Below are 27070 nucleotides of genomic sequence, written 5' to 3'. Positions count from 1 at the left end.
TGAAATATATGGAACAGCATACAATTGGCGTACATAGATGATACATACCCCACTATACACTCCAAAGAAAGCTAGCAATTGCTCATTCCAGTAGAAGATACATTTTTAACAATGCAGTACATCTTAATTATTGTCAAACAACCTTTCTGGCATAGAAAATTCATTTTTACAAGTGAACAATGTCATTCCTTCAGATTTTAATTATTGTTAGAGACTTATAAAACCAAAAACATGCAAATAGTTTTATTTTTACTTTTCCTTTGTCTGTTTTGCAAATAATTTTGATTTTACATTTTTGTCTGCTTTTCTACCTCATACATATAAATGCACAGAAGAAAACAAATTCTTGTAGATGTCACCTTCACATTTATCTTGTGGGAAAGATCTAGGAAAGTAATTACTGCTATCAGACCTCACAATGAAATAATTTAGTACTGGCATCTGCACATACTAGGGGAAAACATATTGCAGAAGAGCTTATGTTATAAGCTGATCGATTGCTAAGTATGAAATTTGTTTGTTTTGGGAGTGATGATATTATTCAAACAGTTACTTCTTTGAGATGGATTATTTCATAACAAATACCTGCTTGACTTGTTTGCACTTTTAGAAGAAAAAATATATTACAGGTTGTGAAAAGTATCACTCTAGGTAGTAGCAACTAACTTACCTCCAATTGAAAATTAACTGTTTAAATAAGTTTTTGGTGCACAAAAGGGTAATATGATCTTGACTTCTAATATGTCCTGTACTGCCACCTGTGGAATTTCTGGCCTATTCGTTTGTCCCTCCCCTCATGCTCTGCAGTTTACTCTCAGTGAATTATAGAGACTGTTCTCATCAAATTATATAAAAAGACAGGTTATTTTGAGAACAGTGTATTAATCTTTATTTTTCTAACATAAATTTCAGATGTTGAAGAACATGGTACATGACTGTATGTAAACATTTGAGTGATTTTCTATGCAATATCACATAAACTGCAGAATTTGACGTATACACATTTCAAATTCTGCATTTTACTGCATTGAAAATCACATTGTTTCACCAGATATTAGAATTGCAGTAACAAACCTAGTAAAACAGCCCAAACTTTAGCGAACAAGAAAGTTAACAACATCATATTCCCATATTCATGTTAAAACACTTGGCAAAAGAAATGTATAAAGCTTTAGACATAATGTAATGCTCTATTCGGATCAAATAACCCTTTCTAAAAACCTTAATTTACTTATACAAATATTAACTGAAAAAAAACAATTGACTGCAAATCTCAGGTACTGCAGTGTAAAGATGGTCCATTTTCGCACTACAAAGTTAGATTAAAATCTCAGAATAAAGCACTTGCTTGTTAACAACAGAACTGACCTTTAGACTGATTAAGAATATTTTTATGAAGCAGCCTGAAGAAAATAGCTTTTTGAAGAATTAGATCAAGAGATGCAGTTTACAGCCCGGCAACACACTGAGTTGTTGTACTAAAATTTTACAGACTCAGGGAAAATAAGGTAGGACTGCAACCAGAATTCTCCAGCATGGCAAATTCCCAATTTCAAATGATTCTTCAGGAGGTAGGTAGCCAGGCAATGGCGGGGGCGGGGGGGGGGGGGGGGGGGGGGGGGCGGGAATAAGAAATTCAGTCAGTGATTCACTTTGGGTCTCTGTAGCTACCTTCCCAGCTCAACAAAAGTTTGTGGTGGGCCTAAAGTGACTTTGGTTGGTAAAGGTGGGTAGGTAAGACAAGGAAAGAAATAAACCTGAAAATAAATAAATCCTAAAGTGTGTTGGATCTAACTGACTTAATTAGCTTGCCAACAAATCTCATTGCAAATATGACTGCACAGTACACATACAGTACATTATTCTGCAGTAAGTGCACCACTTTGACATTTGGCTATTTGCAACAAAAGCAGAAGTGTGCAGTTAGGTAGTTACTGGCATTGACAAACCATCAGCTAAATGATTGAGTAGAGATAAAAGCCTTTAACTATGTTGACAGTACGTAGGACAAACATTTGCCCCAAGAGAATTGCTTCTGATCAAGATGATCTAATTCAAATCAGTCAAAATCTATTATTCATGATCTGGCAGACCACTGCTATTAATCACATCTGTTTGTTACACCATTAAACATACTGTGGAATAATTTCATCTAATAAACAAATCAAGATGTGTGATGAAAAATGAATTCATTAATACAAATGACTGTTGTGCTCCATCACCTTTTAATCTTCTGATCTCTAATTCAGCCATATTCAAATTTATAGCAGTGTGAATTGTTTATGAAAGAGCAAGGAGCACATTTAAGGACTCATTAAGGATTGTGTTTATGATTTGTGAAAAAAAATGTATTTCACATTGACAGTTTTTTTTTGAAATGAGATTCTGCAATTTCACATTATTAGAGAACATAAAACCAATTATTAGCAATTGTCAAAAAGCCCCCATTTACAGGACTTTCTAAATTTAAAATTCCAATCTTCTAATACCATTAGTGAAACAGGATAAATGCGGCAGTTTAGCATTCATTTGAATGCACTAAATAGTATAAGTTTAATGACAAAGAACAAAAATGTTTCTGAATTGTATGTCAATATTAATGGTGCACAACAAGAATGGAGAGATTTCTGACAGCACTGTTAGTACCATGCCCCAGAATATGGGCATATGGTTAGCAAATGCAGAAAGAAAAAGCAGAATGTCAGGATCACTATACCTAAAGGTGACAGTGCCCAAGGGAAGCTTAGCCCAGCTCAGCTGCTTCAGCTCGGCTAGTTCAGGTAGAGGAGGGAAGAACGGTAAAATAATCTTGTATTTGAGAAGGGCTCTTTCTTTGAAGCATGCCTCCTTGCAAATTAACCAAGAGCTGCTACTATTGGGAGCTCACAGACCAATCCAGGTCTGGATTGTCTGGCTGTTCAAAAGGAAAGGTTTGCATGGTCTTGGAAGTTTACCATTAAGGCTCAAGAGGTTGAAATAATTAAAATATGGGGATTTTTTTTTACAAGGTACATAAACAGTCAATGAAGCACAGCAGCTGGAAGAGATCACATCGCAGAATGCAGGAAGTGGATATCATGAGGCTCTCTGAATCTTGAAAGGGATGACATGCAGGAGAACAAGCAGCACTCCAATCCGAATTTCAGCAACAGTTCTTCATGAGAGTGCTCCAAGATGCAGACATATGCTGTGCTTAAACCAGTGCAGTATTTTCCAGCCCTAGAGCAGGAAATGCAAAAACTGTGCAGTCACAGACAGTTGACAGCAAGGAACACTAAAGTGCCTTTTGAACCAAATCCAAACTATAGTTTCCCACTTAAAAAAAATCTATACTTTCCATCCAGTGTACTTTTGTCCTTATATACATGGAAGGATCCAGGATTGTTTTCTGTAATTTCCACATAATTTTAAGTGTCCAAAGTGAAATTATAGAATTTCAAGGAAATAGACACATTGTTTAATTAATCCCATGAATTACTGAGGGACAAGTAACAAACTGATGGAACAGGAAGGTATAAAATATTACAACTGACAAATAGGTTAAAATGGAAGTACTGGACTTGTATTTTTTCGTAATTTTAGCCATTCGCTTCCATTGCACAATTTCATTTAAATGGCATTACACAAGCAACTAGTACAGAACAGTGAAATCTCTGATTTACCCAACAATCATCACAGAGACAAAAAGGGAGCCCATTCCTTATAAATTTAGGAACTATTGCAACAGTAACTTACCTCAAATTCTTCAGAGAATCCATGTTGATTGTTGGTATATAGTTCATTGATGTGCTTTACAAACTGCTTGACTGGAATGGCCTCCATATCATCTATAAGGGGAAGAACAAATAAAGATGTTGCTGGGCAACTAACACAATTACAGCAGAATGCATGAGCTGGGTCCAATTAATATACTTTTTGCAAAAAGCTGAACTGGTGTTACTTCTATGCAAGTCTCAAAAAATGCTTCAGACTTAATTGATGTACACAAATCAGCTTTGAAGAAAACTAATCAAAATGCAACATACATGGCAAACCAGAATTACTTTGGGATTACATTTTAACAAATGCATTTGGGTAAGAATGGAGAGCTTTAATTATTTATTTAATATATTGAGACCAAAAGCACACCTGAGCTCAACATGAGATAATAAACCCAATATTGGCTTTGTTTCCTTAGTGACAAAACAAATATTTTTTGTATATTCTAAATAATTTAACACTGTGCTCTGATTTTAGACGCAGAGAATTATATTTGCAAGAAAAGTACAACAGAAGTATCAACTAAAGTTACTGTATGTAAAGGATACCAATACACAAATGAAAAAATAAGCAAAAGGTGCAGTTTAACACAATTTTCTATCCTAATTTTTTCCATTTTATTGTTTCAGCTGTAAAAGCAAACTGAAGGAAAGACTGGATTTACAAGGAGATAAATGCAATGCCTTGGCATTAAATGTTAAAAAAATAAAATCTTTGTAGAAAATGTGCTGTAAGATATTAAAAAGAGGAACTAGAGGTAAAAATTTCCCATTTGGCTTTCTGCAAAGGTTAAAGCCATTTTCATAGTTGACATTTGAAACATCAAGGATTTGTGAGCATTGGAATGATAGGGTAAGCTCAGGATGTTGGAAACAGGAAGGAAAATAACAATATAAACTAAATTCTGAGCAGCAGGTCCGCAATCGCCAGCGCTGACAGATTTGAAAACATTATGGGGTGAATTTTATGTTTCATACCATTATCACGGGGAGGGGGAGGTGAATTATTGGAGCAACAGCAGGTAAGAGTTTGTTATTAAATTTTTCAGAACTCGCCTTAACATTGTCTCAATCAGGACACTTTCCAGGTAGGAACTAACATTAAACATACATGTCCCACTCTCCTTTTGAATAAGTGTTTAAAAAAAGACTCAAATCCTATCCTTTAGCTCCCTTTGTTTCTCCACAGAGGCGAAAAAGGTCACCATATGGCAGAGAACACAGCTGTTGGCCCAAACCAAGGATGGTCCTGTAGTTTGATGATGACTGCTTCCAGGCTGTGTGCAATCGATGGGAGATCCTCAAGCCTGCTGATCTCCCAGCGAGACAAAATTTAAATCAAGGCATAGGCGTCATCCAAATGACTTGGTTATAGTGCTGTACAAGGTCCAATCACCTTTTCTGATCTGCCAGGGTGAATGTGTAACCATTTCAGAGATGGATCTATACGGAAGGGTATGAGGATGTGACATGTGTCAAGACAGGGATTGCCTTGTGTCATGGCCAAACACACAACATGGCACATAGCAGACATACAACTCTCCACGGCACTGGGGGATTCAGGGGATGTGGAGGGGGAGGGGGGACAGAGATTATAACTAAATCATCTGTTGGTTAGCAAGGAGCATTGAGAAATGTCAACCTCCGACAAAGAACATATTGGCCATACATTAGATTTTAGCACAGCATATTCATTACATTGTCCCTTTTTATTTGCAGGAGATGAAGGAACATAATGCTAGAGGGCCAGGCCTGGAGGTGGTCAAGCCAACATGACCATTTTCATCCTGATAAAGCAGGAAGTTCTGGAGCTGGCAGCATATCACTGAGTCACATGATTGGACTTAAGTGAACTTGGAGGATAGTCTCAGGGTGATGAGATTTTAAAGAGTGAATAACTGTCTTCTGGAAACAGTGCTGAAGAAGAGGAGGTGAAATTGGAAACTGGAAAAGATAGTGGGGAGGTAGGATTGACGGCTTTTGACATTGGGGATTGCAGAATTTGAGAAGGAACATGTATCTCAATGTTGAAGAGTCTAAAATTCAAACCCTTGTTTCCATCTCCCAATGTTAAGTGTGTATTTACAGGAAATGTGTCTCTCTGAAGTAATCGCAAATGATGACGATGTCCCTCATTCTTGTTTGTTTCCTGAACATTGGCAGCAGGAGGGAGAGCAAGAGGAGGAGGAAGAGCAGGAGGAGGACGCAAGAGTGCAACATCACATTCTTGCTCCCCATTTGGCATCAGCTTACTATAACAACAGCTGAGCTTCCTGCCACTGAATAGGAGGTTCTCATCACACCAAAGGCTCACTACCTCTGGCAACCAAAGGATGTCCACCAATGTCATCCCATGCGAAGGGGCATACAGGTCAGCTGGTGGCTGGGGGTGGGGAAGGACCATGGCACACCACCAATGAACAATTTACCAAAACACCACATTAGTCACATATGGATTCACACATTTGATGGTTCAGTTTTGGGAGTTATGAAAATTGTTTTCATGTAATCGTTCTTTTTACGTGATGTTCCAGCTGCATTATTGTTTCATGCATCTGGTTTTCATTTGGGTTGAACGCATGCTGTTAAGGGAGTTTGTATTCATGTGGGTTCCTCTGATTTCAAATTTCAAACCTTGCGACGATACAAAACTTGAAAACATTGTGAACTGTGAGGAGGGTATAGTGTAGAACTTCAAAGGCTCATAGATAAGTTAGTGAAGTGGACAGACAAGTGGCAGATTAAGTTTAATGTGGAGAAATATGAACTGATTCATTTTGATAAGAAGCACATGGAGTGACAATATAAAATAAAGGGTACAACTCTAAAGGGATTGCAGGAGCAGAGAGACCTGGGTGCATTTGTACATAAATCATTGAAGGGCAGGTTGAGGGAGCAGTTAATAAAGCATACAGAATACTGGGCCTTATTAATAGAGGCAAAGAGGACAAGAGCAGGACTGTTATGTTGAATTTGTACAAGACACTAGTTCGGCCTCTGCTGCAGTTTAGTACCTAGTGCAGTGATGCACTTCAAGAAAGATGTGAAGACTTGAGAGAAGGTGCAGAACAGATTCACAAGAACGATCCCATGGATAAGGAACTTTATTATGAAGAAAGATTGGAGAAGTTGGGACTACTTTCCTTAGACAAAAGAAAACAGATGAGATTTGAAAGAAGTATTCAAATTCATGAGGGCCCCAGATAGAGTAGATAGGGAGAAATTGTTCCCACCGTGAAAGGATCAAGAATGAGAGAGCGTGAATTTAAAGTAATCAGCAAAAGAGATATGAGGACGAACTTTTTTATGCAGCTAGTAGTTAGGGGTTGGAATATACTTCCCAGGAGTGTGGCGGAGGCAGGTTTAATTGAAGCATTCAGAAGGGAATGAGACTGTTTTCTGAAAAGGAAGAATGTGTAGGATTATTGGGAAAGTGGCACGAAGTGGGTTGCTCATTTGGAGAGCAGGTGCAGGCATGATAGGCCAAATAGTCTCCTCTACCAGTAACAATTCTAGAATGATGCAGAAGTGAAAAAATTCAAAGCCACTGTTACTGGATGATCAGCAACACAATTGGAAGCAATCTCCCCAGTCAGCATGTCAGATAGGAATGTGGCTGTCTCCCTTGAGAGGCACAGTCTTCTGAGGCACCGGCATTCAGACATCTGGAGACATGTCATCCTCACCCTGTATACATGGCTTCCAGGGCAATACTCTCACTTGCCTCTGCCTATCTGATGTTGCTGTTTGTCCTCCACAGTCCCTTGCTCTGTGGCAAGTTGCGCAGTTTGCTGGACCTCTCCTGGCTAATTGTCCTCCTCCTCCTCATTGGAGGAATCACCACCTACAGAATGTACCATTCCCACAGGGTACAGCAATTTAAAGGTTTGCACTGCAATGTATAAACTTATTTAAAGCACTTTCTGGATGCCCCCTTCCCTAGGAAAATGACCAAATGCAGGCTGAAAACTATAGTCAATCAAAATTAAACCACAGTGAAACACTTCAGTAACAGAGTCTTCTGCTGAATGCAGCCACAGTCTTTCACTGAACCTTCATATCCTCCTTTGCAACACATCCACTTTACCTGATGTCAGTCCAAACATCTTCCAAATGCAACCAGTGAAAAATGGGCAACATAAAATTCAAGTTCAATACACTGTTAACGAGCTTAATAGCTCGTTAATTAGCTTTTATTTTCAAAACATCAGGCAGGCTGCCAATTTCGATGACCATCCACTTCTAATATGATGGTGACCCATCATCAGCATGCCAGATTTTAAACATGCATGGGGAGGAGAGCAGCACTCCTGAGTTCAAAATGTAAAATTCACCCCTATGTTTCGTGCAGAAGTTTCTCTCAAGGTTACCTACAAATTCAAATCACTACACCAAATATTACTTATTAGCATCTGAGCAGCATATTACATGTGAAAAAAGATTATAATTCAATATTTCTAAGTGATCAGTGTCAACACACCAAATTAAATTTAAAAAGTGCTGGAAATGAAAACAAAATAGAAATTGCTAGAATGTGTACCTCTGTCAATATTTAAAAGCCAATAATGTTTCAGGTGAAGTCCTTCATCAGAATGTAGGATCTTTTATCAGAGATCTCAAGCAAATTCTAACCTTATTTCTCTTGAGATGCAGCTGTTCTGTTTTGTGGTTCCATTCTGTCTCTTATACTAGGCTTGCTTAGTTTAATTACCCCCAATATTTGGTTCACTATGAAAGGTTACATGTTTGCTCTAAAACTAGGATAAAGAACTTATTTATTTAATATTAATCTGTTCTTATGTGAGGAAACTGGATTTCTTGGGAGTAATACATATGAAAATAACACAACTGTGATGGTGAAACAAGTAAATTCAATTCTGAATGAAACACTTTTGTGGCAATATAACGGAATTATAGTTAAACCTCTATTAAGGCATTTTTAAAAATTCATTCATGGGATGTGAGCATCAATGGCAAAGTCAGCATTTCTTTCACATCCCTTGTTAATTCTTCATCAATTGTGTTTAACTATGGAGGTGGAGAGCATGAATTGGGGTTTCACTTCAGCAAATATGAAGAAACACTGAAACCGTGGTATGTTTGAATTAAGGGGTGAATGCTTGTAATGTTTCACTCTGAATAAATGTAAGACTGAATTGAGATTAGATCCATTACTATCCTTCACCCTTTCTGTAACATAACATCCCTAATTGCCCTCAAGTAGATAGTGATGAGCTGCTTTTGAACAGTTATAGTCCATGTGGCAAAAGACTACCACAGTACAGTTAGATAGGAATTTCCAGGACCCAACAACAATGAAGAAATGGCATGAATTTGCAGATAAATTTAGGCTGGAACTCTACCACCTCACCTGCCATGGAATTGGCACAGGCGAGGGTCCAACAACAGAAATCTCTGTTGATTTCATTGCCTCAATGAGTAAGGCCATAAAATCCCACCCATAATGTGCAACTTGGAGGGGAACTTGCAGGTGATGTTGTCCCCATCTTTATTCTTCTTGGTGATAGAGTTGGAGGGTTAGGAGGTGTTGTTAAAGAAATTGTAACAAGTTGCTGCAGTACATTTGATTGATGGTACTCAGTGCAGATACCTTGCACCAGTGGTAGAGGGACTGAATGTTTCAGGTGCTGGATGAGATGCCAATCAAGTGGGCTGTTTTGTTCTGGATGGTGGTTTGCGCTTTTGTCCATTAGCAATTTATTCATGTAACGAGAAAATAAGAATAATAATTTTAGTTCTTCATAAATGGCATAAGAATACGCTTAGCAGAGAACAAATAGAACACATGTAAGATCCATTAAACTGCATCACTGAATGTACTGTGAGGTTGATTCAAGTCATGCGAGAAGATTGGTGCAATGAGGCTATGGAAAGTTTTGACCAGGGAAACGTGATTAGCTAATTGGCAGCCTAGATAAGATAGATACATCTACTGACGGTTACACTAAAGAAAATGTTGGGTGGAATTTTCCCAAAACAATTTTAAGGCCTCGAACTTATGACCCCGTGCCACCCAACTTTCAGCGAGGTTAGATGGTAAAGTCTGGCGGGAGATGAAAACAGTAAAAAGTCTGACAACACCAGGTTTTAGTCCAACCTATTTATTTGATAATATACTCACAAGCTTTCGGGGTTAGCCCCTTCGTCAGGTGAATGGAGAGTTCTGGCCTCAGACAGACCATATAAAGCACAGACAGTTTAGAGATTCAGTTTAGAGCTCTGTCTGAGGCCAGAACTCTCCATTCACCTGACGAAGGGGCTAACCCCGAAAGCTTGTGAGTATATTATCAAATAAATAGGTTGGACTAAAACCTGGTGTTGTCAGACTTTTTACTGTGTTTACGCCAGTCCAACGCCGGCATACCCACATCATGGGAGATGAAAAATCAGGCTCGAGCCTGGTTTTGCATTTCCCCTGATCGTACTGGCACTGTTTTGCCAGCAACAGCAATCCAATTCATGCCCGCCGCAACTTGGATTTTTCCCCTCACAGGTTATCTTTCCGGCTTGATATGCTGACCTATCGACAGGTCTTTCTCATGCATATTCTCCAGAATCAGTGGCTGGCTGAGCTGTTGCCCATATTGCCAAGGGATTTTGTGCACAAGTACTTAAACAGAGATTGTCCTGTAGCTCCAGAAAATAACTTGTCACAATTTTTCTGCTCAGTTCCAGCAGCCATTACAGTCAGAGGTAAGTATTGGAGATCAGTTGCTGAAGAAAACCATCAACGAAATCCTGCTGTAGTGTCCATCCCGAATGTTGCTACCAATAATTTGAGGGCAAATTTTAGCATGAGTTCCATTGTCAGAAGGGCCCTTAATCAGGCACAGAGCCTCATTTATATATATTTATTAGGCTCTTGCTGCTTTCAGGTGTTTGCTCTAGGTCATTAAAAAGTCAGCTGAGCTAATATGGCATTTGGCATGCTTTTGGTCCAGATTGGGCACAGCCAATCACAACATGAAACTTCGAGGCCTAATGCCTATGCTACATAGGAAAATGGGAGAGGAGCTCATGTTGAGTTCTTGCCCCCACTGTGTGCGTTTTAAAATCCTTTCTGTGCAATTCTTATCCTGGTGATAGCTGATGCAATGTATTGTTAAATTCATCTAGCATCCCTATTATGATTCTCTAGAAACTAATCATTGCAGCTGCACCTGGCATCTGGAGCTCGCAATTCTATTGAAGGCACATTTGGATTATGAAGCTCCCAGATAGGGGAAATAATTATGGTTGCACATGTGAATCAATTAACAGCGCAATGTTAGAAATTACCCATGGAATACACTGAGAATGGATCTATAGACACATACTCGGGCATTCCAACTGCAGTCATAAATTTGATGGAATCATAAAATTTTACAGCACAGATGTAAGCCATTTGGCCCATGACACCTGTGCCAACTCTTTGAATGAATGCTATTTAGTCCCTTTTATTTTTTTCTTTTTCAAATATTCATAATTTTAAAAGCCATCACAACTATTTCTGGCAGGATGTTCCATGTGTTTACAATCATCTGCATAAAAAATTTCCCTTCATTCCTACATTTCTTCATTTCTTCCATTTCTGCTCTCGAGTTACTGGCTCAATAATCATACACAGGCTCCCATCTGTTAACAGGATTGTCTGCTGAAATAATAGTTTTGGTAGATTCCTAAAGTCGTCATTTAATTTGATTTGATTTATTATAGTCACATGTATTAGTAAACACTGAAAATTATTGTTTCTTGCACATTAGACAGACAAAACATACCACACATAGGGAAGGAAAGGAGAGAGGGTAAAATGTAATGTTATAGTCATAGCTAGAGAAAGACCAACTTAATGTGAGGTAGGTCCATTCAAAAGTCTGATGGCAACAGGGAAGAAGCTGTTTTTGAGTCAGTTGATATGTGCTTTCAGACTTTTGTATCTTTTTCCTGATAGAAGAAGGTGGAGAGTATGTCTGCGGTATGTGAGGTCCTTGATTATGCTGGCTGCTTTTCCAAGGCAGGGGGAAATGTAGACAGTGTCAATGGATGGGGAGGCTAGTTTGAGTAATGGGCTGGATTTCATTCAAGGCCCTTTGTAGTTTCTTGCGGTCTTGGACAGGGCAGGGATTATACCAAGCTGTGATACAACCAGAAAGAATGCTTCCTATGGTGTATCTGTAGAAGTTGGTAAGAGTTTTAGTAAACATGCCAAATGTCTTTAGTCTCCTGAGAATGCAGAGGCATTGGTGGGCTTTCTTAACCAGATCATCTGCAAGGAAGGACCAGGACAGGTTGTTGGTGATCTGGACACCTAAAAACTTGAAGCTCTCGACCATTTCTACTTCATTCCCACTGATGTAGACAGTATAGATAAGGCAGATGAAGTTAATTTTTTTAATTACAGATAACTATATGATTTAATTTTGACCAGAGATGTTTAAAAATTAATGCATCTATATTTTCCATTTCTAGTTTTAAGTGATTCATTATCTGAATGGGCCTCTGCAAGATCACATCCTTGATGCTGTGTGATAAGAAGCACAGTGCAATCAAGAGCAAGTCCAGAGCTCCAGCTCCATTACTTTTTACATTCCAAATAAACATACCCGAATGCAGTAAGACGTTCTATCCTAGTTCCCTACTTTCCTGACCATTTGTCCACCCACTTAATGGCAAATACCAGGACCATTTCTTTGGGATCCCAGCAGCAGCCTCTTTGCTGCCCAAAATCCTGCTGCAGCCAGTTAATGCTTTCCATCAGCTTTGGACATGAGTCTTATGGTGGCTGTCCAGATGAAGCTCAGGTGTTGAAGTCTCCTGTGCCTAAGACTACAGGGGGTAATACAGTTGATCATCCACCTTGACTCCTCACCCAACACGGCTTTCAATCGACTCCTCGCCTGCACAGCTTTCAGTGAGACTTGCAATCAGGACTATAGTACTGAGTTAGATTGGGGTGCAAGTTCTATGAGTATAGTTGCTTCTTGCTTTCTTTTATACTACGACTATATTAAAGAATCAAGCTGCTAGCTAACACGAGACGCATTTTTGTCACATTCACATTTCTTTGAAACCCATTGAAGCACATCATAGATATTGAATTACCTTAAGGCCCATTGCCTGCTGTTATACAGACAAACACAGCATAATGTATCGTATTAATACGTTTGCTGAGAAAGATCGGATAATGGAGTCCGGAGACTAGTCAAAACAGGAGGATCCTCTTAATAAATGTAAGAGCTTTTGGCTATTAGGTTTGTAGTTTTCTCTGCAAATTGTAGTTGCAATGTCCTCACTTGCAACAAATTTACTGGCTAACTCTTCACAGCCCCTTACACAAGGAAGAGTCTCTTAAGAGCACAATGGTGGAAGACAAGGAAGTATCTTTGGCCAACATTGTAAAGTTCAAATTTATTGTAATTCCTTCCAACAGCAAGTTAAGTTCTTGTATGAGAAAAATCAGAAGCGCTAAATTTGAGAAGCAAAGAGGGGCAACTAAGGAATAGGCCAGTACACATTCATGTGCTGGACCCATTAAAACTGAACCATATGGTGCTATTTGAAACAACATGATTAATATTTCTGATAGGTTTAGGAATTTTGATCTACTAACGTTCAAAGGTCCCTGACAAATATTTTGCCATGTTTCAATAGCTGAATTGCTCCCTCCAAACAGTCCTGAAGCTGGATGTGCTTCATCATAGGTGTGCATAGCAAGATAGTTTATCAGGTTACAAAAATACAGAGAATATTGCAAACTGAACTATTTATTGGCTAATATTTAATGTTGGATTGTATCCTACTGACTCTAAGGCTGTCAGGTAATTAAGCGTGCTGTAGCTTTGAAAATGTGATTATTGTTGCCAGTGTCTGAATGCACCTCCCTTGAGCTGACACTGCTACCGTGTGTTGCTCGGTTGCTTTCTTATTAGAAATGCTGTATTGGTTCATTTGATAAGCTGTTTATACAAAGACATCAGCATAATAGTGGAAGTTCCCTTTATCAATAGATTGGCAGGATGTGGTTTTGTTTTTATACTTCCCACATTTCAGATGGAATTTAATTTCATCACCCTTGGCGAGTTAAGTAGCAGGGGTTATTTAATCAGGTGGGAGGGTGGCCTGCCACCAACTCTCCTTCACTCTAATTAGGTCTATGGTGGAAGGGCCCAGTGGCAGCCACCCTGTCCTGTCACCTTTTGAGGCTCTCAAGTGGGCAATTAATGCTCAGTTAAGGGCCTCACTGCCAGCGATGCTACTAATTCAGCTACAAAGGCAGTTTGGGAACTAGGCATGTGAGGAACTTGACAAATCCATGTGCAGGCTCCCAGGTTGTCCCATTTTCAAAGGCTCTGATTGAAGGACCTGACATCAGGATGGGGGTGTAACTGCCGACAGCTACTGACATGACCTTGATGCTGACCCTCCTCATTCACAGCTCCAAATTGCAAACTCCTTCCTGCCATCAGTCACCTGTGACCTAGGTTCCAGTGGTGATACTAGGGCTCAGGTGGATGTTATGTTGGAAACAGACACCGCCCCTCTGATTCGTTGGCAGATCCGGGCCAGCAGGATCACTGTTCCTGGGTTCTTGATTCCAGGGAAGATCCCCCACTGTACAGTTAAGTGTCTGAGTGGTACTTAATCCTGCGGGCCTTCCCTAAAACAGGCAACTTCTTTCCAATTTCAAGTACAATGCTGTGTAGAAGAATCATCAGAAGCCAAGGTCAGACCCCAGAAAAGAACTGAAAAATTGGAAAGGTGACCACCCTGTACTTCTTTCAGGCACATCCTCTCGGTATTGGTCGAGGCCGAGGAGCAATCTCCAGCTCATCCTCTTATGGGACAATCTCCACAAGATAATATAACAAAAACAGCAAGACCATCTCCACCAAAGCAATCTTTGGTTAAAACAACTCATTTAAAAAAAGATAGGCATTAAACTTGTGCCTCTGGGTTAGAACGGACATCCAGTTATGTTCAAGGTTCTGTGTTACTTTCTACGTTTGTGGATGACACCAAAATTGGTGGTGTGGTGGACAGTGAAGGAGGCTATCTCAGATTACAACGAGATCTTGATCAACTGGGCCAGTGGACTGACGAATGGCAGATGGAGTTTAATTCAGATAAATGTGAGGTAAGACCAACCAGGGCAGGGTTTGCACAGTTGATGGTAGGTACCAGGGGAGTTTTGTCGAACAAAGAGGTGCAGGTACATAGTTCCTTGAAAGTGACATCACAGGTAGACAGGGTGGCGTTTGTCACACTTGCCTTCATTGGTCACAGCATTGAATACAGGAGCTGGGACTTATGTTACAACTGTAGATGACATTGGTAAGACCATGCTTGGAGTACTGCATACAGTTCTGGTCACCCTGCTATAGAAAGATGTTATTAAACTGGAAAGGGTGCAAAAAAGATTTACAAAAATGTTACCAGAACTTGAAGGTTTGAATTATGAGAGTCTGGATAAGCTGGGACTTTTTTTCCCTTGAGTTTAGGAGATTGAGGGGAGGCCTTATAGAGATTTATAAAATCATGAGGGGTATAGATAAGGTGAATAGCCAAGATCTTTTCTTCAGTGAAGGGAGTCCAAAACGAGAGGGCATACGTTTAAGTGACAGGGGAAAGATATAAAAGGGGTCTGTGAGGCAGTCAAATGGGACTAGTTCAGTTTAGGAAACCTGCTTGGCATGGACAAGTTGGATCTAAGGGCCTGTTTCTGTGCTGTATATCTCTATGATTCTATGGGTGTCGTCTGCCAACAGCCCTCAATGTTGCAAATCTTCTTTACTGCTAATAGCATATTCAAATAATCATGAAGATGCAAAGATTTGTAAATGGAGCAGTGGATGTCTGAATTTCAGACAGAAAGTCTGAGTTAGCTTTTAAATAAATTCGCAAATTCTGCAACAGGCCGGTAAAACACTTCAGAACATGTTGCAAGGATAGTTATTTTAAATAAGAAAATCTAAGGGTAAGCACAACTAGATTTTAAGGGGTCATTAAATAATCAAGAATGAAGATAATAATCAACACAAGAACTTTGTGTTTTTTAACTACTGTCAAAAAGATATTCAAGAATGAAAAATGGAAAATAATGATAGATGTCTTTTCTAAACAGCAATTCAGAGGAAACTATAATAATGGATGAATAGAGCACAGAAATAAGTTGTTTGGTATGATAGTCAATGTTTTCTTCAAAAGTGTCCAAATGTAATCCAACTTTCCCCTCTTGCTCAAGCTGTTAATTTACTCTTTCTTAAATACAAGGGTTCTGCTTCAATAATAGTTTAAGGGTTGAATTTTCCTGTTCTGCCTGCCATGGGAATCATAGCGGGTGGGACAGGACCATGCAAAAGTCCACTGGCCTCGAGCGGGATTTTCCGGTCTTGGGGTGAGCGTGGCGAGAAAATCCCACCCTATGGTGAGGAATTCCACATTCTAATCACTTTTTGTGTGAAGATACACCTCCTGTTTAATTCTTTTTTGCACGTGTCTTACATTTGGATACTCCCCTTGTGAACGGATGAAAAAAAATCTACAACTATTTACCTCTGCATAATCTTTTAAAATCCTGAAGATCTCACTATTGCATCACCCCCTTAACTTTTACAGCTGTAGTGAAAGAAAGCTTTGATTTCTTGAGCCAGTTATTGTAACTGAAATGGATCACTTCAGATGCAAAATAGTTCAACACAAACTCAAATTCTGTGCCCATTTTGATAACGAGGCCCAGGTCAAATGCCCAGGTGTGCATTGGACCTATACATTCAGGTGCGGGGACCATTCCCTGCACACCCAATTTTTGACATAAATATAAATTTTACATGGAAGTTAAACTGAATATTAAAGCTAACAAGAATCAAAGCTTCTACTGAAATTTATAAGCCTGCATTCTGCATTTTGCCAACCAGAAGAACAGATTTTATGATGCCTCTGCCAATTCTATCACACACCTGGACAAACTGACTATTTCTTCATGTCAAAGTAAAAACTATCTGATCGGTGTTCAGTGCTTTGTTACAGTATGTCATCAAGATTGTCCATGAACTGTGCAGCCAGATGAATCAAAAGTAGGAAATAGCTGTCTCAGCAACATTAAACAACATTCTAGCTGCCGGTGTTTTAGTAGCTGTTTGGTTAGTGTGAAGTGGAGGAATATCGTGAATCATGAGGCTGAAGGCATCATGGTGGCGTGGAGCAGGCTAAATGGACCATCTCGTCTTCTCCTGACATCATTTTTGTATGCTCATATGTTTGTAAGCCCTTTGCTTCACTATCATTAAATCTTGGGAATCAGCTGAAGGAAATGCACAATTTTTGCTTCCTTACAAAATATCTGTACAAGGTTAAAGGCTTGTGGATACATCTCATGATCAGGAGAGCACGAAAATAATTATGCAGGAAACTAAAAACAAAATTTTAAAAATTGCAGCTATATGAGGTTCTGTTGTCCAATGAGGCTCTGTTGTCAAAGTGAACCTAATGTTCATCTGCAATCTGCTTCTCAGGGCCTGATGTGTACACTTGTCAATAGACAGACAGGGACAATTATTCAAAGTGAATGAACAGAAGACAGTGATCAACAGCACCCAGTGAAAACCTGTGACAGGAGGTCGATGAAGATAATTTATCCAGGCAAGCCTGTTTAACTACTGCACAGAAGAATAAAACATGAAGGATTCACCTCTGCTACAGTGGCACTGCAAATAAAATCATAAAAAGTAGATTATTTAAATTTAGCTGCTCGATAGAATTCTAGTAGATCTTAAGAGACAGTGTGCAACTAACCAACTGGGGAAACATTTGATTCCTTATCTAAGGATTAAAAGATACAGGTCTTTAACCTTAATGCTCCTGGCAGTATGGTGAAAGGGCACTGATGAAAGCAAAGTGTAACTGCATGACAAATGTATGCTTGCATTCTTACTGCCTGGTATCAAATCGATGTTTTGTGACATGGTCTTATCAATCCTGTCAACAGATATTTGACAGACAAGTAAATTAGCAACATTTAGGTTCTCAGCATTTGAGAGTCAGGTAGTAAGAACTAGGATGAAACTCGAATCAAGTGAAATATAATTTAATGACTGAAAGCTTTGCATAATTTGCACTAGCATCGTTTTAGACCAAAAACAGTAGTATTTTTAAATTCCTCTGTAGAGAACACTAACAGTCTATCCAGTGGTTTCTGTGACATTCCTCTTGCCAAGAATATAATAATCTTACTTTTTACGTCCTGTACTATCCATTCATTTAAATACACACATCGCCCTTGCATTCTCTGTGGGTCAAATGTAGGCAAAATCTGTCACATATCTCTGGAATCAGCTGCTGCCCCCCACCACCCACCCCCACCCCCACCCCCCCTCTCTAGACCAACCAGGTTACATAATGCAGTTATAAATCATTAGAATTTCAGACTAAAACTTTGTGTGAATCAATGGTGCTGTGTTTTTTGCAGGGTCACAAATCACACACTTGAGGCAAGACCAACATAGCAATTAAACATTTAATCAAAATGTGATATTTTCAGTACAAGGCGTGAGAGCCATTCCATCTTACCCATGTTTTGAGTTAGTAAAAATTACAATAAATTCCAAAGTTTATTATTACATTGCAAAATATAAATGTGCCATTGACTGATTCTTCAACAAAGGACTTTGGACAATCATAGACTAAGGACTAACTTGAAAGGATATTTTTATTATATATTGTTTAAGTTGTGTAAATATGAACCCAAACGAAATGGCATTCAAAAATCGTGTTTCAACATTTGCAAAAAGTATCTAGAGAAAAAAGAATAACTGACTTACCTGGAATCGGGATAATGGGAATGCTTTCATTAGGAACCACACGTGGTGAACTGCTATCCTCCACATAGAAGTGTGCTGTCTGAAAACACTTCCTGAGGAGAAAATAAACAATGTACTTATTCTCTGAAAAACTGTATGCATGGACCAGAATTTAAGTCTTTGATATTGTGGGTGCTTGTAAATAAATCCCTGGCACACTGCCATTATTTGAATTTATAGTTGATTGCTAATCATTCTAAGATTTCTGATGAACCAAAGAATTAAAATGACTGTTAGTCTAAATTCTTTCTCTTTCCTTGAAGTGCAGCAGCAGCAATATCCACTAGTTTTAAAACCTTTCATAGTTACACAACTATCCTATTTTAACTTAAAGTTTTATAAAACATGATAAGCCCTCTGTCTTTTATTCTGAGGCCATATGGAACAATAACACAAAACTGAATTACAGCTGCTGAGAAAGAGAAATCAATAGATATGCTCCTAAATGGCCTGAAAAGCAGCCTGGGGCCCAAGGAGAATGAAAATATCACATTACAAAGGAGGATTCAAACAAAACAGTTTCTGCCAGTAAAAGATGTGTGGAACCACAAACCTCCCAATATTTTACCTGTACTTGATGCAAAGTAACGAGCACAAATTGGTCATCATTGAGAAAGCACGGACAAGAAAATCACACAGAGCTGTGAACAGCCTTTGCATGGTGATGTTGACTGAAGCTGGACTCTAAAACTCCAGCGTCATTGCTCATCTGATTTAATGACTTTCCTTGGGCTGGAACTGAATATCAAATGAGCCTCCCTGTGCGCTTGTGACAGGAGGAGGGACTTCTATGTTCATCAGGGGCTTTTAACAAAAGGATTATTATGCTGCAATGATGCCCTTAATAAACCGTTTGGGAGCACCAGCATGCAGCCCTAACATCGCTGATTCCTGATTCATGTAAATTTACTGGTCTCACCCTGAAAAGAAGAAATGCCCTTAATGTTTTTCCAATGCAGTGTTCTGTTATACAGAGGGATCTCACACTGTATAATTGCTGAGCAGTAATTACTGTCTGCTAATTACGGCACTCACCATAACTCAACTATAGCTAAAGGCGTTGATTATTAGTGGGTGTCTTATTTGGTTTTATCATGCAGGATATTAAAATACTTGGTTATCAGTGCACATAGGAATAAATAATACCAGTTCCAAATATGCTCGTGACTGTAGTATTCTAAAAACTGTACAGATTCAATTTCTTTTTTTAAAATTATTCATTCATTGAGTGCAGACAATGCAGGTAATGTCCACATTTATTGTCCATCACTAAATGTCCTTGAGAAGGAGATGACATGAACCTCCATCTTGATTTGCTCCAGTCTGTATGGTGAAGCTCTGTTAGAAAGGGAATTCCAGGATTTTGACGATGAACATGATATTTCCAAGAAAGGATGGCCTGTAATTTGAGGAGGAAGTTGGAGATGTACCTACTGTACTTGTTCATCCAGATTCTTCTAGGCGGTAGAGTTTGCAAGTTTGGGAGTTGCTGTTGAAGAAGTCTTGGGGAGTCACTACAGTGTCTCTTGCAGATGGATACACATTAGCCAGGCTGCACCAGTGTGGCAAAAGCAAATGTTTCAGCTAATGGATAGCATACCAATCAAATGGGCTGCTTTGTTCTTGCATGTTGCTGAGCTTTTTGTGTTGTTGGAGTTGCACTCATTCAGGTAAGTGAGAAACAGCCATAGCCATATGTGCCTGGTAGATGCTGGAAAGGTTGTAGGCAGGCAGTCTGGAGATCAGTCACCTACTACAGAATTCCCAACCACTAATCCACTCCTATAGTGACAGCTGGCCCAGTTATGTTTCTGGTTGATGGCAACCCCCAGGATGTTGATGGTGGGGGATTCAATGATGGTAATAATGTTGATGTCAAGGGAAACTGGTTAAACTCTCTCCTGGTAAAGATATTCATTGTCTGTGTGGGCATCAGCATAAACCCAAGTGTTGTTCAAGTCTTGCTGAATGTGGGGAAAAGGCTGTTCTATATATCTGAAGTGTGAATGGTACGGAACACTGTATAATCATCAGCTAACATCCCCACTTCCGACCGTCTGTTGGATGGAAGGTCATTGTTGAATAGCTGATGATGGCTGGGCCTAGGACATTGCCCTGAGGAACGCCTGCAGTGATGATTGATTCAGCATAGGCTGATAGGACAGTAATTAGCCAGATTGGATTTGTCCTGTAACATTTAAATTTATTCTGACTTTTAGTTGAAAAAAAAAGCAAATGTAGCATTTATTTTTATTTAAATAAAACATTTGAATTATGAACTTTTACAGGATGATTATCAAATTAATTATGGCAATTATAATGTATTTAGTTATTTTCAAAGATTGCATTAGGAACTGGAAATACTAAAAGTGACCATTCATGCAAATTGTAACAAAAATGTAAGTGAATTAGGATGTATTAGTAAAATTACATTCATTAATACTTGACTAGTGTTAAAAGCCAATTAAGTTTCAATCACAACAGATTTAGGTTTCAGCTAGAGAACTGGCCTTAAACAATTGGTATAGGTTTACAATAAAGTCTGTTAAAAATAACGAGTGCAAGCAAGTCCTCCGAATGTAAGGCACCAATTTTAACCCAGCCTGCTTGCTATGGAGGGGGCAGCTAAATGATTAAAGTATCAAAAATCGACGCATTTCTGCTTGGGGCAGTTAACTGTCATTTTAATTGGTTAACTGGAAAATGCACCAAAGGCATCATCCTAGAACAAGTAAGTGCCTCATAAAGAATTACAGATCAATGTTACTGGGATCCTGATGCTATGTTAATTGGATAGGACAGCTAATCTGCCATCCTGAGTAAGACTGTGCAGGATTGGCCTCAGAAACTGACTGACATGACTAGTCATGATGTGGAGATGCCGGCGTTGGACTGGGGTAAACACAGTAAGAAGTCTCACAACACCAGGTTAAAGTCCAACAAGTTTATTTGGTAGTAAATGCCACTAGCTTTCGGAGCACTGCTCCCACATCAGGTGAGTGGGGAGTTCAGAACTCCCTACTCACCTAACAAAGGAGCAGCACTCCGAAAGCTAATAGCATTAACTACCAAATAAATCTGTTGGACTTTAACCTGGTGTTGTGAGATTCTTACTGACATGACTAGAAACAGACTTTAAAGGTGCACTCACAGCAGGCATTCAGATTTGTAGGATCTATGCATTATTGTCATTCATGAATTATAAAGATGAGCTTAGCTTCTTTCTGATTGCTGCTCCATCTTATTTTTATAAGAAAATAAGTCATAGGAGCAGGAATAGACCATGGTAGAATAGACCATGGTCTACAGTAGATTATTTAATTAGATCATGGCCCTTTCTTGCCTGTGCTCCAAAGTCCTTGACTCTCATCAATCAAAATGCTGTCTAACTCAGCCTTGAATATATTCAATGACACAGCCTCCACTGCTCTCTGTGGAACAGAATTCTAAAGATTAATGTCCACCTGAGGGAGAAATTCCTTCTCAAATCCCTCTCAAATGGGAGACCATTCATTTTATAAAATATGCCTCCTGGTTCCAGATTCCCCCATGAAAGGAAACCTCCTCTCAGTGTCTACCTTATCAAGTCCCTTCAGGATATTACGTGTTTCAATAAGATCAGCTCTCATTCTTTGAAATGTCAATGCATATAGGTCCAACCCCTTTAACCTTTCCTCATAATGTGTGCTTTCCTCACCCCTTCATCCCAGGAATCAATCCAGTAAACCTTCGCTGAATTGCATCCAAGGATCATAAATTCCTTCTTAAATAAGACAGCCAGAACCGTACACAGCACTCTAGGTGGTGTCTCACCAATGTTTTATTTGGTTGTTGCAAGATTTTCCGACTTTAATACTCCATTCCCCTTGCAATAAAGACAAATATTCTATTTGCTTTCCTAATTACTTGCTGTATTTACATGCTGATTTTTTCTGAATCATGCACAAGGATACCTATATTGGGGCTGAGTGCACATCTGTGCAGACTAGAACCACACACCACCCCCCAACATGAAATTGACATATCTTCTATGTCAGAGGATTTCAAAGGGATCTTCTCAAATGTTCAGCTTCTGACAGTGAGAAAGGAAAATCTTCATTGCAAGATGAAGTGCTGCAATGATTCAAAGGCCTGCTAGATGACCAGGAGGCATGCAGATTAAAGTGACCTGGCCATTGGCCTCATTAGCATTTTTCAGGTGGATAAATCCCACCTGACAGATGCTGAGCGGGAAACACTCTCGTTTTCACACCAGCATGGGCCTTTAGCCTCAAAATGAGAGAATTCAGCCCTACAATTCAGCCTATTGGTTTTCCTTCATCCATCCTGTTTGCTATAGTTTCAAAGAATGTTAATAAGTTTGCCAAACATGATTTCCCTTTTAGAAAGCCATGTTGACTATGCCTGATTGCTTCCTCATTTTCTAAATGTCCTGTTACTACCTCCTTAATAGTGAATTCCAGCATTTCCTAATTCCATTGGAACAACATGGCTACAGTACAGAATGCATTACAACAACTCACCAAGGCTTTCGACATAAGAAATAGGAGCAGGAGAAGGTTATTGCATCTACTGAGCTTCAATAGCACCTGGTAAACCCACGACCTCCACCATCTCGAAGATCAAGAGTAGCAAATAAATAGGAAGATGACCACTTCCAAGTTCCTCTCCAGGTTACACACCTCTCTGGTTTGAATATATCTCTTTGTTGTCAGCAGATAAAATTCTGAAACTGTAAGAGTGCCTTTACCACATGAACTGCATAGGATCAAGATGGTCATCAGCCACCTTCTTCTCATAGACAACTGGTATAGGAAATTCTGGCCTTGCTAGAGATACTCAAATTTCAAGAACAAAGAAGACATTGACCCAGACCTTCTGATCTCTGGTTGGTTATATCACAGAGGTACCCCCTAAGGTGCATTCAGGAACCACTTGGAAACAGGAATTGCCCAGGAAGTTTGGACTTCCAAGTGCACCTGGAACCTCCCAAAATCAGATAGTTACTGATGAAATGTTAGAAGGATTAAAACCAGTTCTAACTACTAGATACAACTGAGCTCCCCCACCTGCCACGCACTCCCCCAAACTCCCCACTGGACATACTGATTACCCCTCCCCTGACCACCCATCTACTCCCTGCCAAACTGACTACCCTTTGACCTGGCTGCCCCAACCCAACTATTCCCAATTGCTTGACTACATCCCTGTCCTGACTACCCCCAATGTCCTCTTATTGTCCTCTCACCAATCACTGACTTACCTGAATCCCTGACCCACCCATCTGCCACCCTGCCCCCTCACCCACTTGCCTGCTATCCTTCTCAATCATCCACTTATCTTAAATGCTTTCCTTCTCTCCATAGCTTTTTAAAGTGGCTCTTGTCCCTTTACACTTACTGGAAGGCAGCAGCTAGGACTGTAACTGGGGGTGCAACTTGGCTCCCCTCAGCTTTCCTACATCACAGGAAGGACTCTGAGCACAAAGGCCTGATTTGGAAATCGAGGTGGGAAATGTGGAGTTTGGGGGCAAATTAAGTAAATAGGAGCGGAGTGACAATCCTACAATGACTGGCATTTCTCGCAAGATTTGGCCCAGTATTAAATAATCACAGGCCTACTTTCTGGGTGAGTTTTAAAATAATTTTCTAATTACTTACTCACCCCAAAACCCAGAATTAAAATCAAAGCCTAAGACCCTAAAGTTTGTATCAGGCCTTTGCTGGGCATAAGCAAGCTGGGCAATGGAAAGGAGGGGCACAGGCTGGCATTGCTAGATTGCCAATGCCCAGGGGGCATGCCCCACCGCCTGACCCTCTGAGTGGCCCTGATTGCCTCCTTCACTTCAGCAGGATCAGACTTGTGGCTCACCGTTAGTGAAGAGGTACTCTAAACACTGCTGGAAGGAACCACTCTGGCGGGAGAGGGAGATGCTAGCGTGCCCGGAGACTTAGTCCCAGGCCCGCTTATCATATTAAAATTGTATTAAATTGACCATTTAATACAATGGCCTCCCCAGTTTCCAGTGCAGAGAAAATGCCATCAGAAATCTGGCATTGGGAAATGCTAGGTGGGTGAGAACGCACACGCGAACCCCACGAATTGGTCGATGTGACAATCTCCTGTCCCACAGCGTTAATTGCTTAGCACAGCGGGATAGATGAATCATGGTCTACATTAATGTTAGTTTAGAATAAACATAGATACAGTAATTCTTGAAGTAAATAGAAACATTTTCCTAAGATCAGCAGCAGAAGCTATTTACTTTGTATCTAGCTTGCAGGACTGGTAATTTCACTTTCACTTTCTAACAATGAACTAATAACATGGTTTCCACAAATGCTATTTCTTATGTATAGAAGCAGTAAAGTATATTTTGTATGCTAACTTCTATTTCTAACATTTCTATAGCTCAATGTATCTACTGAAATTGAAATTTCCATTGAGAATCATTAGGTAACTTTCCAATTTATTTAAGGACAATTTGCTTCATCCACTTTCTTTCCATTTAAGTATAAACATAATGTTAGTGGACAAACAATTCATATTTGCCAGATTGGAGGCTATAGCAAAGCAAAATTGATCAAAGATCAAACAGAATATGGATTAAGCAAAGCAATAGGTCATTCCCTAAATCATAAAAAAGATTTCTAATTATTCCCAAAATTATTTCTCTGCATACATGACTGATCACATCTCATGCAGACTGTCTACATGAGCATGGAATCCAATATCTATGACCCTTTGAGGTTTGGCTAACAAGCAGTTTGTACACAAACTTGTTACCAAGCAGCTGGTAAGCAATATGCTGAAAATTAATGGCATGAATTATAAATAATACAAGTAAAAAACAATGTCAAACTTCTCAAGAGCTTTGGAAAGGCACACTGGGATTCTTAGTTGAAGAATTAAAATTTACATGAAACATTTGACTTTCGCAAAGGACTGCGGAGTTCATGGACCTTTGATCTCCCTTCCAGATCAAGGGAGACTAGTATTGGTAAGGAAAATAAAGCACACCCTACAAAGTTTGACAGTGGACTACAACATCTACAGTAGCTGTGAAGAAGTTTAATGAGTGCCACAATAACAAGCTTAAATCATAAGCTGATTACTTCTAATTTTAATAAATTATCCTTTTCCTCTAAATTTTAAAAATGATTGGTTCATTTGAAGACTTAACAAAGTTCCTGTGGAGTAAGGCAGTTTCTGAGCTACTGTAACCAAGATTTATTTTTGTGAAATAGAATCAACTGGGCTGAATAGTAAAGATATAGGATGCAAAGGAGTTCTGCTTGATTACCCTTGGTAATCCATTGAAGTTTTCCCTCAGAAGATTCTGAGGGAGTTTTCCCTCAGAAGATTCAGGGAGAATGTAGAAGGTACACAGGTAGTAGTTGAAGTGGATTTTTGGCTGAAACCAAGAAATGGAGGACTGCAATTTAGCCACAGTTTATCAAAGAAGCAAACATTTCAGTTATTAAAATGATTATCTTTCAGCAAACAAGTATTTGCTATTACCATGCTCTGATCTTTTGTACCACAAATGTTGAACTAACTGTAACTTACGCAATCTCACAAATATATTTTCTTAATGATTCACCCTCATTTCACGTTTACTAGAAATATACGCACAATTAAATCCAATATTCATAAAGTGCTAATATTCTACAAAATAATCCACAGACAAAATCATTAGCATTCCACAGATAGTTAGCCTCCAGCTTTCTTAAAACAGAGTGCGCAGTTTAATAAGCCTCGAACCAGTCTATTTATCCATATGGGACCAATATTGTCCAGGGTCTCATCAGCTCGTAGACAATGCAACTGCCACATATGGGGTAAAGGAAGTTACCAATGCAAACCACCAATAAAGATACATCTAGATATATCAACTACAGAGACTAATTTCCAAATGTCTACTTAATCCCTTGAGTGTTCTTTGTGTGAAATTGGAAATGCAACAATGAAGCATGCAAAAATACTCTTCAAAAATTAGATTAGAATTTTGATTTGCAAAGGCAATAAAGAATTAGTTAATCTTTCAGTTTTTGTGACGTGTACAGCCGCAATCGTACGGAACTGTTCCCTTTCTGGGATATTTCCTTGTAGTATCTGTGCATTTGAAATCAGTAAAATCGATGCTTTGCTTTGTTCGGTTAAAACATATTTCAGAAACTGAGCACTGCAAGCACATTCTGGCTGAGATGAATATCATGTTATTGGGCACTGCTCCTGACAAATCATAGAAATTTGAAAAGATACTTTTGTTATTGTATTGGGAGATTTCAGGGAAGGTTTTAATCCTGATATTGTCAGAAGCTATCCCATCTGATAACTCAACATGATGGCTCCTATACAGAAAACCAAGAAAATATGCTCAGCAGTATAAATATCAGGGCTAGTATTCATTTTTAGTGAGCTGTAAAAAAAAACTTCTATCTGGCTGTGTTATGT

At 39.2% G+C, this 27070-nt stretch overlaps 1 protein-coding gene across 2 annotated transcripts in view; it reads right to left on the bottom strand.

Moving 5' to 3' along the window:
* Positions 1-27070, bottom strand: part of LOC145338627 (receptor-type tyrosine-protein phosphatase gamma-like) — a 693461-nt gene that overhangs the window by 51133 nt on the left and 615258 nt on the right. For both annotated transcript variants that reach the window (XM_080183016.1, XM_080183007.1), the window contains 2 exons: positions 18575-18666; positions 3736-3827 (listed from right to left, as the gene is read on the bottom strand). In XM_080183016.1, coding sequence (XP_080039142.1) covers positions 3736-3827; positions 18575-18666 — 184 coding nt within the window. The remainder of the gene's footprint in view (positions 1-3735; positions 3828-18574; positions 18667-27070) is intronic.

Source organism: Carcharhinus amblyrhynchos, chromosome 3 (assembly GCF_965287045.1).
Source record: "Carcharhinus amblyrhynchos chromosome 3, sCarAmb.v2.hapA, whole genome shotgun sequence".
Classification (NCBI taxonomy): Eukaryota; Metazoa; Chordata; class Chondrichthyes; order Carcharhiniformes; family Carcharhinidae; genus Carcharhinus; species Carcharhinus amblyrhynchos.
The sequence above is the reverse complement of the archived record's forward strand: the minus strand, read 5'-3'. Positions and strand labels throughout refer to the sequence as shown.